General features: G+C 49.5%; 1 protein-coding gene across 1 annotated transcript; it reads left to right on the top strand.

Moving 5' to 3' along the window:
• Positions 1–30: 30 nt before the first annotated feature.
• On the top strand, positions 31–13,682 carry STIP1 (stress induced phosphoprotein 1). The gene is given in 15 exon segments (XM_047775428.1): positions 31–150; positions 3,084–3,293; positions 4,232–4,291; positions 4,293–4,374; positions 4,529–4,670; positions 5,148–5,316; positions 6,681–6,807; positions 6,894–6,996; positions 7,253–7,373; positions 9,243–9,339; positions 9,465–9,589; positions 12,060–12,096; positions 12,308–12,411; positions 12,594–12,766; positions 13,190–13,682. Coding segments are annotated over 15 exon segments (1,632 nt in total). The 5' UTR covers positions 31–141; the 3' UTR covers positions 13,263–13,682.
• Positions 13,683–14,769: the final 1,087 nt, after the last annotated feature.

The following is a 14,769-nucleotide window of genomic DNA, read 5'->3' as shown; positions in this document are numbered from 1 at the left end:
AGAGGAGCACGACCAGTGAGCCGGCGAGGAAGGGGCGGGATCTGGGGGTCCCGGCAGCTTCTAGTAGGTTCCAGAAGGCGGCGCGTGCGGTTGGGAACGCGGAGCAGACGGAGTCTATTCAACGGGGTTCCGGGCCGGACTATGGAGCAGGTGAAGGGGGAGGGGTGGGCTGAGGCCTGGGGCCGCTCGGGGATCGGCCGTGGCCGGGTGGAGGAGCGAGGCGGGCACCCGATCGGGGCGGCTGGGTTTGGGGCTCGGGCCGGGGCGGCCTAGTAGTCGGGGCAGCAAGAGAGTGAGAGCCGCGGCGGGTGGGGAGCAAGGCCTGGCCTTGGGGAGTGAGGCCTGGCCGCGGGGAGCGCCAGGGCTCCTCAGCTCCCGTCGTCTCCCGACTCGGCGAGGAGGGGTAGGGGAATCATCAGTTCGGCGTAAGTCCGGCCCGCGGCAGGAAGAGGGACCGCGGCCAGGAACCGGAGGCCTCCCGTGAAGTGGGTTCAAGCTGAGCGGGGCGCTGGCGCCCGCGGCACTGGGAGGGATGGAGCTGGGCGAGGGGCCTTGCGAGAGGCAGGAAGGATGATCAGGTCATTTGGAAGGGAGACGGGAGATTGCCGACGAAGACTTGGCCCGAGTTAACTTGGTGGAATGCAGGGAGCAGGGACGAGAATACCCTGTAAGCAGCTGAGGCACTTAGGAATCAGTTGGGGAGAGTTCTACTTCTCTGCATCTGAAAAGGCCGAGATGGAAGAATGTAGAGTGAGGGTAGGATGTGTAGCAGGCCAACTAATTTGCCTTCTGCTGGAAAGGGGAGGGTGCCGCAAAAGCCCTTGGAATGAATTCCGTCTTTGCCAGTGTTTTACATGTTTATGTGCCGCCCGTCCTCCTCCTTGTGGGTTTGGGTTTTGGTTTTTTTTGTTTGTTTGTTTGTTTGGGGTTTTTTTTGGTTATAACTGAGAATTCAAGCTTCTAAAAGGTCGGTTTCTAATTACACAAGGAGTTAGTCTCTGTAGAAAACTTGAAATATATAGGTAAGGAGCAAGAAGTAAGTTACTTGGCTCCCCTCATCCCCTCAGCATCGTTGGGGGGCTGAGTTGGAAACTGCTGGTTGCTTCCAGTGACTTAATTATACTCTCTGGGGCCCGAAGGTTGTGAAAAGCCTAAAGAGGTTTTTTTATTCAACTAGAAGCTGTTATTGAGTTGGAATGATGGATCTGGGGGCAAAAGAGAACAGCTTGGGTTTTTGATCTACAAAGCCAGACCTTTCGCGCTAGTGTAGCTCTTGCTCTTTAGCTTAACCTGGAGCCTCTAAATTTTCAAAAACGGAAGTGGAGATTAAGAATTTAATTAACATTTTGTGCCTTCCTGGTAATTTGTTTGGGATTAAACAGGCTGTGATGTAGACAAACGGGTCTGATGTGGAAAACACGTTACTGTGTTAAATTTAAGAAAAGGTCTCCTCTGGTGACTATCAAAATAGAGAATTTTTTTTAATGACATTGCCCGTTGTAGAAGAACACACGTAGATAGCTTGGGAGTGAGTGTGTGACTCGACTCAGAGCTGCACGTTTACAATGATCGTTGTACAGATAGCGTTTTTACTCCAGATGCATCAATAGCCTGCTCTCTTGCACCCACTTACACATAACTACTTTTTGTTTTCATTTTCGGGGATCCACGTTTTGGTTTTGGGAAATACTCGAGTTGGACAGATTTGGGTGTCTAGAATTGTATTTTTTTAAGCTAAGTAGCTTCCATATAGATCTCGCAGTGATACATTTTTCACATTTGTCTCAATGCAGTCACATATAACATGTCCAGTAAAATAATCATTTTTATTGTGTGCCCCATTTTGGTATTCTCTGTTGATTAGCTCTTTCAAAGTGCTGGTTATGACCTACAGACTTGCTTTCCTGACCTTGCAGATGGCGCTCAGTTTGGAAAACATTGGGGGGCATAGGCAGGAAAGTCACCAGCTAAGCTCTTCTCAGCTGCTTCATGGCACTAGTTGAATTTTTTAACTTTTTGCCTTCTGGCCTGCATCCTGGGCTTGTAAGATTTTTATCCCTTGCTTGCCAAATTTTTCGGTCTCTTTCCTTTTCCCACTAAAAAGTTTCCTAAGATCTGTCTGGTTGATGGGGTTCCAGAGTGGTGTGCCTCGGGTTTTCAGAGCCATTTCTCATAACAGTTCTTTCTAGTGTCAGTACACTGGGCAGATGATACATAGCAGGAAAGAATGACTTAGTAACTTGAGTGACACAGCTTCATCTCACAAAGTGTGGATGCATTTGAGGGATGGCCTGCCCCTCTGGGGGGGGTTCCCTGGTCAGGAGAAGACCCTACTGTGATATGGCCAAGGTCTGCTTCACTTCAACCTTTTGGTGAAGAGCCTGCTGTTGTTGTGAACATTTGGAAGGATAGAGGATTGAACCACAAATGGTGGGGGTTTTTTAATCCTCATCCATTGTTTTGGTAATATATTTAAGCATGGCAAAAACGGATTTTTTTTCCTTAGCTTTTCTTTACTCATTAAGGAATAGCTGTAATCTACTGTGTTGTGAAGTATTACCACACCTGTAAACGGAACTAGATTGTTCTCTGATCACAGGTGAGCGTCTTGATGTTCCTCAAAGCATCATCCTGCAGGCTGATTGCTGGAGCCTCTCTCCTGGCACTCAGACTTCCTCCCGGGTTGTCTCTTCCTGTGAGGACTGACTAGCCCTGTGTTCGGGTTATCATTTGAACTCTGGAAATCTGTGGCAAATGAATTTATTTTTACGCAAAAGGAGCTCACGGGTATGTCCTGAAGTAGCTTCGTCAGGTCCAAGTAAAGGCTCAGAAGAGCAGTTGGACGTCTTACCAATCCACATGGGAGCCGGCCAAGAGCAGTGTCAGGCAGCTTCTTCCCGGTTATTTGATTTTTTCCTTAGCAAAGCTGTGGGTCACGTAAATTAGTTAATCTGTGATTTCTCTTTCCTGGTCCATGAAGTAACCTGTCTGTCGACAGCTGTCAAAACAAATGGGTGTCACTAAAAAGTTGGGCCTGAAGTAGCCCGTTACGGAGAGAAACTGTATTGGCTCCTCCTCCTCAGGTAAATGAGCTAAAAGAGAAGGGCAACAAGGCCCTGAGTGCCGGCAACATCGACGACGCGTTACAGTGCTACTCTGAAGCCATTAAGTTAGACCCCCAGAACCATGTGCTCTACAGCAATCGCTCCGCAGCCTATGCCAAGAAAGGAGACTATCAGAAGGCTTATGAGGATGGCTGCAAAACCGTCGACCTAAAGCCTGACTGGGGCAAGGTAAGCTGTATGTGAGCTGGGGCTCCTCAGACACCCAGCAGACTCCTTTGGGGGCAACTTCGGAGCAGTTCTTGTGTCTCGGGTTTTTTTTTTTTTTTTCTCCTCAATGAATTTTATTTATAGTTGTACAACCATCAGCACAACATTTCCATCCCAAACCCCCAGCCCATCCCTCCCCTCTCCCCCATCCTGCCTCCTTTGGTAACCATAAGTTTTTCAAAGTGGGGCAGTTCTTGAATACTGATTCTTCTGGTCTGCCTAGTTGCCTATCCCGACTTTAGTTGATTGACCCCCTCCCCCAATCCTCCTCGCTGTTTGAGAACGTTGTTTCTCAGAGTGACGGCCTATTTCATCAAGTCTGAGGTGCCATCAATTGTCAAGACATGTCTTGCTTCTTGTACTACTGAGAAAATGGTACCGGAGTTCCCGCTGTAGTGCAGTGGGTTAAGGATCTGGCATTGCTGCAGCTCACATTCAACCCCTGGCCCAGGGACTTCCATATGCCGTGGTGAGGCCAAAAGGGGGGGTGGGGAGGAAGGAGTTCCCACTGTGGCACTGGGATCAGTAGCATTTCTGCAATGCTAAGATGCAGGTTCAATCCCTGGCTTGGCACAGTAGGTTAAAGGATCCAGCATTGCTGCAGCTTTGGCCCAGGAACCCGGTATGCCAAGGGGCAGCCAGAAAAGAAAAAAAGCTACCAAAGAAACCGACCATACCTAAAGTCATCTGACAACACTGAGGTGGGGAGGCTCTGTGCCTCAGATCTCTGGCAGGATGGGCAGATGCTGCTCTTGTGTCCTCGTCCTGTTTTTCCTCTGGCCCACACGTGAATCTCCATTTGGTTCCATGAAGTGTAAAATAGGGTCTGTGGGTTCGTCTTTGGAATTTACCTCTAAGTGTCCTTTATTTTGTCTTGTGTCTCTTTTTGCTGTTTTAAGGGCTATTCCCGAAAAGCAGCGGCTCTTGAGTTCTTAAACCGATTTGAAGAAGCCAAGCGAAACATATGAGGAAGGTTTAAAACATGAAGCAAACAACCCTCAGCTCAAAGAAGGTTTGCAGAATATGGAGGCCCGATTGGCAGGTGTGCACTGTGTCCTTTGTGGTTCTTTTCTTTTCCCAGGGTTATTTTTTAAATGGCGTTGATTTTGAGGCTGTTTCCCCAGGGTTGGTCTAGTGGAGTGTGGGGCGTGGTAACTGGCTGGCTGGTAAGAGCGCTTTCCTTTATTTGGGAACAGAGAGGAAGTTCATGAATCCTTTCAACATGCCGAATCTTTACCAGAAGTTGGAGAGCGATCCCAGGACAAAGGCTCTGCTCGCCGACCCTTCCTACCGGGAACTGATAGAGCAGCTGCGAAACAAGCCGTCGGACCTGGGCACGTAAGTCAAGGCAGCACGGTTTGTCTCTGGAAATGGACAGGCACGTTGTGCTTTTTCTTCCTGGGATTCTGTGGCGGGGAGTTCCCTCATTCAGACTGGGGGTCTCTGCCTTTGCTCTCTTCCCAAGGAACATTAGGAGTGTGTTGGGTTTTGTTTATTTGTATTTCTAGAAAGGATGGAGGAGACAAAGTAATCCAGCATGTTTGTTCGAATCCTCGCCTGCCTCCTCTCTGCTGTCCTACATGCTGACCTAGCAGAACCCCGCCCTTCTGTGCACACGGGCCCCACCCTCTCTGTTGGTATATTGGAGAGGAAACCCAGGGTGAAAGGATGTCTCTCTCAGTCTTGTTCTGGTATCTGTGACTATCTGAATCCCTCTGACTCCTGAGAGCAGACAAAGCGTATCTATAATTTGTTTCCTCTGTGTATCTGCTGGCCTCAAGAAGTACACCTTTTTTTTTTAAAAACCAATACTAGGAAACTGCAAGATCCTCGGATCATGACTACTCTCAGCGTCCTCCTTGGAGTCGACCTGGGCAGCATGGATGAGGAGGAGGAAGTTGCAACACCTCCACCGCCACCTCCTCCCAAAAAGGAGCCCAAGCCAGAGCCCATGGAAGAAGATCTTCCAGAGAACAAGAAGCAGGTCGCTCTCCCTCTCTTTCTTCCCCCCTTCCCCTCTCATTTAGATACTCTTTACCGTCATGCATTCAGAAACAGCTTGCTCGGGTGGAAATGTGTGTCGGGCAGGACCATCTACAGACCTGGAATGGCTGTAATCATTTTTGAGTGCTTAGTATGTGCCAAGCTTGTTACCGTTAATTAAAACTGTCAACATAAGAGTTCCCATCGTGGCGCAGCGGAAATGAATCTGACTAGGAACCATGAGGTTGTGGGTTCGATCCCTGGCCCCGATCAGTGGGTTAAGGATCTGGTGGTGGTGTGAGATGTGGTGTAGGTCGAAGATGCGGCTCAGACCCCACATTGCTGAGGCTCTGGCGTAGGCTGGCAGCTGTAGCTCCGATTAGACCCCTAGCCTGGAAATCTCCATATGCCGCAGGTGTGACCTAAAAAGCCAAAAATAAATGAATAATAGTGGTCAATATATCAGGAAGGTCCATGTAACAAGCAATGTCATGGGAATTGTGTGTCTCAAGAAGTCTTGGGCAGTAGGAGCTACCTGTCCACAGGCCCACGGCCGCCGTGGTTCTCGCGGTGTGGATGTTGGCCAGGGCCAGCCAGTTAAGTTGAGCGCAGCCCCTGTCCTTGCCGTGATCCAGAAGAATGTTGTTTGTCAGTCTTTGGGCTTCTGTTTCCTGGTTGGACACGGTGTGTAATTGAAAGGTGTCCATTTAGCAGCATTGTCTTCCAGAGCAGAAGGCACATGTCTGAACGTTTTTATTTCCTTTATAAATGGGAACAGCAGATTGTTGCCAAATTTAGTCCCTCTAAACGGATAAGTGCGTTGGTTGTTCACAGTGTCTCAAGGCTGGAAAAAGGCCCTACGTACAATGTGGGCGGTAGTGCGCTCTGCTGAAGACTCCTGCCACCAGGACAGCCCCCCCTGCCCCTCTCCTCCCCCCCCCCCCCCCCCGCTGCTGTTCCCTGACAGCCGAGACCCAGAGACAGCACATGACAACCCAGACTTGCTGAGCCTCTCAGGACAAGACCTAGCGCAGAGCTGTACTGTCCTTTCTGAAGGGATTTCAGGTTGAAGGGATTTCCTCTCCCCTGAAGAAGCACTCATTTCTGGCAAATGAAGAGATAGGTGGAATAGGGCGAGTCTCAGAGGAAGCAGGGGTGAAACTCTTTGACTTCTCTTCCTAACAGCTGGGACTTCACGGTCTGAAATCTCTCGCTGGCTGGGCGAGAGCGTGCTGGGCATGGAGAACCTGCTTCGGTAGACTCGGTGCTGCCGCGTGCTGTGTGGCGCTGGGATGCCAGGGGCTCTCGCGCTCTGCCGTCCGGGTGAGGCGTGCTTAGCGCTCCCGTCTTCCGCCCCTCATCTAGGCCCTGAAAGAGAAGGAGCTGGGGAACGAAGCCTATAAGAAGAAGGACTTTGACACGGCCTTGAAACACTACGACCGAGCCAAGGACCTGGACCCCACCAACATGACTTACATGACCAACCAAGCAGGTGAGGCCCAGGCCGCGGGCACGGGAGTGTTGGGTGGTCCTGGAGGAGGTGAGGACTGACTCTTCCTCGACCCTCCTGCCTGGCAGCCGTGTACTTCGAAAAGGGCGACTACGGTAAATGCCGGGAGCTCTGTGAGAAGGCCATCGAAGTGGGACGAGAGAACCGAGAGGACTACCGCCAGATTGCCAAGTACGCTGGGGCTCCCGGAGTGCCTGGAGTGGTGTGCAGGGTACTGTGTCTGCCCGGGGAGGCGCGCAAGCTGCTCTGTTAACCTTGGGCTGGGAAGAGGCTGCAGGAGCCAGGACAGGAGGTGTTGGGAGGGCGTGATGCCCGGGCAGTGATGTGGGCCTTCTGTTTAGTTGGTTGCAGATGTTGTTCTCCGCAGGGATGGACTTTGTCTCTTCTGCCCTTATTAGCAAATTCTTTCCCCTTTTGCTTCTGTCAGAGCTTATGCTCGAATTGGCAACTCCTACTTCAAAGAAGAAAAGTACAAGGATGCCATCCATTTCTACAATAAGTCTCTGGCAGAGCACCGAACTCCAGATGTGCTTAAGAAGTGCCAACAGGTGAGTAGATAAAGTCCTTATCATGTGAGGGCTGTCTTGCAGGGAGAGAATTATTGCATGATAATCTCACTTGTGGGATATTAAACACTCGTGATTAAATTTTTCTGAGTCAAAAAAACCTTGAATTACAAGAAATGTCAACAGGTAGGTAGGGAATAAGGGTGTTTTGTTATTTCATGTTTTATGTATCATCATTAACCATTTAATAATGAACGTTAGGTTTTTTAAGTGTTGTCTTTGGTCATTTTATATGATGCTGCCCTTTTCACTTAATAAAGACGATGTATAGAGAATAACCCGTTTTTTTTCCACTGTCTCTTTTTCTTTTGTGTCTGCCTTGCGGCATAAGGAATTCCTAGGCCAGAGATCAGATACCGTAGTTGCGGTGTAAGAGGCAGCTGTGGCAACATCAGATCCTTACCCACTGTGCCAGGCCAGGGATCGAACTGCATCCCAGTGCTCCAGAGACACTGCTCATCTCACTGTGCCACAGCAGGACCTCCACTGCTGTCCTTCTCTGTCAGCCAACGTTTTGCTCTCAAATGTTCTATTGATTGGGGTTCCCTGGTGGCCCAGTGGGTTAAGAATCCAGCATTGTCCTTGCCGTGGCACAGTTTCAATCCCTGGCTTAGGAATAGGAACTTCCGCATTCTGCAGTTACAGTCCCCCCCCCACCCCCCAAAGTGTGTTAGTGGTGAGGCTCAGTGCACTGACAGTGTTGTGGTTGTTATTACGACCTGAGATTTTCCTTCCTGTCTTTTTTTTTTTTTTGGTCTCTTTAGGGCTGCTCTTGGAGCATATGGAAGTTGCCAGGCTAGGGGTTGAATTGGAGCTGCAGCTGCTGGCCTACACCACAGCTCATGGCAACGGCAGATCCTTAACCCACTGAGTGAGGCCAGGGATCAAACCCACATCCTAGTGGTTACTGGTTGGGTTTATTACTGCTGAGCCACAACAGGAACTCGACTTCAGATTTTTCAAAAAAAAGAAAAATTATATATTTTTCTTACTTGGTGCAACCAAATTGTGTGTGGGGAGTGATTTTATTCACAAAAAGATTGGTCCGAAAATTATTTGACCTATTAACACATCGTTTATACATAGGACATATCTTTGTACCAAGTGAATGTCGTTTTCTTCTCTGTATACCTTGATAGATAGTGAGGAGGAAGTTTTTTTAATGGAGATACAGAAAATTTACAATATTAGTTTCAGGCAGGAGTTCCTGTTGTGGCACAGCAGAACAAATCCAGCTAGGAACCGTGATGTTGCCGGTTTGATCCCTGACCTTATAGTGGGTTAAGGATCCCACGTTGCCTTGAGCCGTGGTGTAGATCGAAGACGTGGCTTGGATCTGCTGTTGGCCATGGCTGTGGCTTGGGCTGGCAGCTGCAGCCCTGATTCGACCCTAGCCTGGGAAACTCCATATGCCGTGGGTGTAGCCCTAAAAAGACATGTATATATATGTGTGTATGTATGTATGTATTAGTTTCAGGCATACAGCTTAGTGATACAAAACTTACAGATCGCACTTCATAAAATTATAAAATATTGGCTGTATTCCTTGTGCTGTACAGTGTTGTCTTTGTAGCTTATTTACTTTATAGTGTTTGTAAGGAGTGTAAAATTTTTATTTTTTTATTTTTTCATTTTTTTTATTACTCAAATGAATTTATCACATCTGTAGTTGTATAATGATCACAACAATCTGATTTCACAGGATTTCCATCCCACAGTGTAAAATTTTTAAACCAAAAATTCAATCTTGCCAGCAGTACTGTGAAAGTTAAAATTTTAATTAGGTTTTTTAGCACAATAGTTATGTCTCTGAAACTTTAAATGACTATTCCAAGAATTAATTTTTCTTAGGCAGAGAAAATCCTAAAGGAGCAAGAGCGACTGGCCTACATAAACCCTGACCTGGCCTTGGAGGAGAAGAACAAAGGCAATGAATGTTTTCAGAAAGGTGCCTCCAGCGCGGATGATGGGCCTCTCCGATAAGCGTGGTGTGGCTGGGCTCCCTGTGCTTCGGCAGCCCTAGTGCGGGAGGGTGGCTTTGGCTGCTTTTAAGTTCTTCTTTTCCTTGTTCAGGGGATTATCCCCAGGCCATGAAGCATTATACAGAAGCCATCAAACGGAACCCAAAAGATGCCAAATTATACAGCAATCGAGCCGCCTGCTACACCAAACTCTTGGAGTTCCAACTGGCGCTCAAGGTTAGGTTGTGGGACATAGAGCAGCCGATCTGGTAACTTGTACATAAGGAGTGTGCTTTTTCTCTTTTCCATGTTTTCGTCAACATCAGCTTGATACTCCTGTCTTGATTTTGACTCAGTGGTTGCACATGCGTGAGGCTTGTGAAAATAGCAGGGCCTGTGTCAACCCCATCCTGGCCCGTGGACTGTTCGTGGTCAGCACTGTGGGAAAGTGGGTCCTTTTCCCTCCCATTGCCCTTCCATACGTTTTTCTTTTGCTCTGCTTTTTGAACATTTTAATTGTACATTTGAGCGTCGTTAAGTATCTTCACATTGTTGTGCAGTTGTCACCACCGTCCATCTCCAGGACTTTTTCATCTTCCTAAATGGAAGCTCCGTGTCTTCTAAATACTTAACTCCCCATCCTTCTACCTGAGCTCCTGCAACCACTGTTCTCCTTCTGAATCTGATTGCTCTAGGGACCTCTTGTAAGTGGAATCATACAATATTTGGCTTTTTTGTATGTGGCTTATGTCACTTAGTGTAATGTTTTCAAGGTTCGAGTTGTAGTGTGTGTCAGCATTTCTTCTTTCCTTGTCTTGGCTTTTTAGGGCAACACCCGTAGCATATGGAAGTTCCCAGGTTAGGGGTCGAAGATCTTAGTTTTGCTATTATTAGGTGCTATTGTGGCTGGATGGAGAGTCACTTCAAGAGATATGCTCATGAATTTAGAGATCAAGTGCTAAAATACATCATTTCTTTTCACAAATGGTTCAGCAAAAATGTGCCAATGCACAGCTGCCGGCCTATACCACAGCCACAGCAGTGCAGGATCCGAGCTATATCTGTGACCTAGAGCACAGCTCACGGCAATGCCAGATCCTTAAGGATCGAACCTGAGTCCTCATGGACTCTAGTCAGGTTTGTTATTGCTGAGCCACGACAGGAGCTCCCCAGCATTTCTTTTTTTAAGGCTGAGCTACAGGCCACCTGTTTATCAGTCTTTCTGTCCACGGACCTTGCGTTTCCACTTTTCAGCTGTTCTGAAGAATGCTTCTGTGAATGTTGGTGTACAGATACAGTTCGAGTCCCTGGTTTCCTTTCTCAGATACTGTGTCCGTTGGTGGAAGTACTATCTCCGTGTCTTTTGAGGAGCTGCCCTATTTCCCACAGCAGCTTTGCCGTCCTTCCTTACTCCAGTTGATGGGTCTGCTGTCCTCCGGCACAGCGAGTGTGGTCGGGTAGGATGGATGCTCTTCCGACACCTAGAGGAGCTACTTCTGTGGCTCTCTGTCTAGTGACAGCAGTACCTGAGCTCTGATGGTTTTGTTTGATGCTCTACTGTCTTGATGTAGAGGCACCAAAACAGTATCAGTCACCTAGAGGTGGAGCAGGGCTTTCCCAGGCTGCAGATGGGAGGAGGGAATAAATGGAATCACATCTGGCCTTGGAGCTTCTTGGGGGAAGAGTTTGACGTAGGCTTCGGTGCACGTACTACACGCATAGCATTCTTTTCCCCATAATTTTTTTGTTTATGTTTTTTTTGGGTTTTTTTTGTCTTTTTGCTATTTCTTTGGGCCGCTTCTGCGGCATATGGAGGTTCCCAGGCTAGGGGTCTAATCGGAGCTGTAGCCACCGGCCTACGCCAGAGCCACAGCAACGCGGGATCCGAGCCAAGTCTGCAACCTACACCACAGCTCACGGCAACGCTGGATCCTTAACCCACTGAGCAAGGGCAGGGACCGAACCCGCAACCTCATGGTTCCTAGTCGGATTCGTTAACCACTGCGCCACGACGGGAACTCCTCCCCATGATTTTATGTTTTGAAGATACTTCAGGCAAAAACGCACAGAATACTTAAGTGTTTACCACTTTCATTCACATGTGAGCATTGGCACATTTTTGCCGAACCATTTGTGAAAGGAAATGATGTATTTTAGCACTTGATCTCTAAATTCATGAGTATATCTCTTGAAGTGATTCTCCATCCAGCCACAATAGCACCTAATAATAGCAAAACTAAGATTGGTAATGTTGTCTATCATGTGTGTGTATTCAGATTTCCCCATTTGTCTGAAAAATACGTTGTCAGTCTCAAGGCCTATCCATGTCACCTGGTGATCATGTCCCCTTCAGTTTCTCAAACTGGTTTTCCCACCTTTTGTGTCGTCGTTTCCCCCCCTCCCCCCGCTCCACAACATCAGTCTTTTGAAGAGTCCAGGCGCTTCGTCCCAACACAGAACAGTCCATGGTCCACGGTCTGGACTCTCGTCCCTGGTGGCTCTGCTGACCTTGCTTTCTCTGCTGTCCTTGTGCCAGGCTCCTGTCAGTTGTCCAGATGCCGGGGTTAGGGAGCACTGGGGTCAAAAGTAGAATGTTCTGTGATGGCTGCGAGTGAACAGTCAGATTTGTAATTCCAAGTAATCCACCTGCTCTAAAGTAGCTTGACTGAAGGAAGAAGCCTAATTCTTTTTTGCCTTTCCTTCCTAGGACTGTGAGGAGTGCATCCAGCTAGAACCTACCTTCAGTAAGTGCCTTTCTGGGCTGCTCCTCTGTCCCTGATGTGCCAGAGAATTGAGAGGAGGAGAGAGCCTGCTCTTTGCCTGTGTCTTTGGAACCTTGCGTGTTTACGAGCTCACTTTGGGCCGGGGATGCTGGTGTTGAGATAAAGGGGTGGCAGAGCAGCCTTCAGAGGTGTGTTTGGGGTGATGTCTCACCGCTCCCCTCTCTGCCTACAGTCAAGGGCTATACCCGGAAAGCAGCTGCCCTGGAAGCCATGAAAGACTACACAAAAGCCATGGACGTCTACCAGAAGGCGCTCGACCTGGATGCCAACTGTAAGGTGGGGCTGCGTCTGGCCTTCGGCGAGCTCTCCCCTTTGCGTCTTGGCGGTGTCCTTCACCCGCCCCTCCTCGCCCGATTCTCTGTAGTCCGTCCCCTTCTCAGTGGCTTCTGTTGGTTACCTTGCCAGCAGTGAGCCGGGCAGTGCTAACGCCCTCCCCTTTTGGCTTTGCTGAAATGCAGGAGGCCGCCGACGGTTACCAGCGCTGCGTGATGGCCCAGTACAACCGACACGACAGCCCGGAAGATGTGAAGCGGCGGGCCATGGCCGACCCTGAGGTGCAGCAGATCATGAGTGACCCAGCCATGCGGCTCATCCTGGAACAGATGCAGAAGGACCCTCAGGCGCTCAGCGAGTAAGTCCGGTTGGGGGCGGGGTGTGCAGCCTCAGCAGGAGAAGGCGGACAAAAGCAGGGAGGAGGCACGTGTTGGCAGCAGTGTGATGGGGCTGGGTGGAATTCTTATTCAGGAGGTTGGCAGTGGTAGTGAGCTAGCGTTAGTGATGACGGCTCCAGCACTTTGTTGGGAAGGCCACTTTTGCTGGGGGAAAGGTCTCGGCTGAGAGCTGTTGTCCGTGGACTCCTGCACAGTGGGGCAGGCCAGGTTCCCAGCAGCCGGCAGAGGGGGCCTGTGCGGTTCTCTGCTGGGCGGTCTTCACAGTTCCCCCTTCCCCACCTCCTGTTGGTGGCCTCGAGGGTTTGCAATGGAGCTTGCTCTGCGAGCAAGTAAATTTTTTAGGTAAAGTCTCATTTCAAATAACTTGGCCTCTTCTTTATCAGACACCTAAAGAATCCTGTAATAGCGCAGAAGATCCAGAAGCTGATGGACGTGGGTCTGATCGCAATTCGGTGATGACGTGTTCGTCATCCCCCTTCCCTTCGTCCTCCTGTGGAAAGAGGAGCTGGGACGGCGGCACGCAGCACGGAGCAGAAGGGAGAGGAGGGGAAACAAGCGAACAACTGCTATATATTTATACAGACCCCTGTGGACGATGCAGAGACTTACACTCCGTCACTCGTGCAGCCGCTGCCTCTGGGCCCTCCCGGCACACGCATGGTCTCTTCTGCTGCCCTCGAGTTCCATGTCTCCTTCCCCTGCCCCCAGTCGCTGTCTCAGCTGCTCTCCCATAGTTGGTTATTTTTTATTTGGGACAGTGGGCTTGTATGGGGAGGGGAGGGTGTGCTTCCCAACCTCAGGTCCCAGCTGTTCTCACATTGTTAACTCCACGTCCTCTTCTCCAATAAAACAAGCCAGTCAGCCGTGGTTATACAAGGCCGTGTCCCTAATTTTTATGCCAAAAGATTTTGATGTCCTGCGGGGTCACAGCCTGGGTTGGCAGAGGTGTGAGTGCAAATTGGCTCCTGGGAACCAGAGCCTGTCCGTCTGTCCTCAAGGGGTGGGGTCTGTGTGAGCTTGACCTGGTTCCACGGCCTAGTGAGGTGGCTGCTAGGTGGTGCTGTTGCTCCGTGAACCATTGGAGGGAAACCGGAGGCTCCAGCCCAGAGAGGCCCAGCTGCAGAGGTTCAGATGAACTTCCAGTTCTCCACATTCTGATCTCAAATCCACAAACCAGTTAGACCCAAAGGACGCTGGATCTCGCCCGTGAAACAAAACCAATTTCCATTGCAAGAGATGCTTCAGACCTCCCTTTTGGAGAGCTGAAGTCTGTCAGCGTTGCTTGTTAAGTTTTACTTCTTAACTCCCTGCCCTGGACTGAAGCTGAGCACTTTATCATGGTTGCAACAAACTTTCTAAAACCTTGGCCTGGGGTTTCTTCTGGGGCTGGAATAAAACTTCCTCATTTGCTCCATGAGTGCAGCTTGTTGGTTAGGAAGCAGCTGAGGCCAGCAGCTGGCTGCACTTCCTGCTGCCTTGACTTTGCATAAACTGGCCCCCTGGGAATCCCCAGCAGGCCGCCTCACTCATTTGGGTGGCATAGTTCAAAAGCCACCTCCACAGGGATTCCTCTGTACCTTTGTTGCTACTGTCTCTTCAGGCTCTGTTCCATCCCCAAACTGATCATCTAGAAAGGTTGGATTTCTGCTTGGGGAGTTCCCATTGTGGCACAGCGAAAACGAATCTGACTAGGAACCATGAGGTTGTGGGTTTGATCCCTGGCCTTGCTCAGTGGGTTAAGGATCCGGCATTGCCATGAGCTGTGGTGTAGTTCACAGACTCGGCCCGGATCTGGCATTGCTGTGGCTGTGGCGTAGGCTGGCAGTTGTAGCTCCAATTCAACCCCTAGCCTGGGAACCTCCATGTGCTGTGGTTGAGGCCCTAAAAGAACAAAAAACAAAGAATTTCTGCTTGGGAGCTGGTGGTGAATATAAGGCCTTGCTCCCAAAGCTCAGGTACCCAT

The sequence above is a fragment of the Phacochoerus africanus genome, chromosome 4, assembly GCF_016906955.1.
Source record: "Phacochoerus africanus isolate WHEZ1 chromosome 4, ROS_Pafr_v1, whole genome shotgun sequence".
NCBI classification, from domain to species: Eukaryota; Metazoa; Chordata; class Mammalia; order Artiodactyla; family Suidae; genus Phacochoerus; species Phacochoerus africanus.
This window is presented reverse-complemented; position numbering and strand designations above follow the sequence as displayed.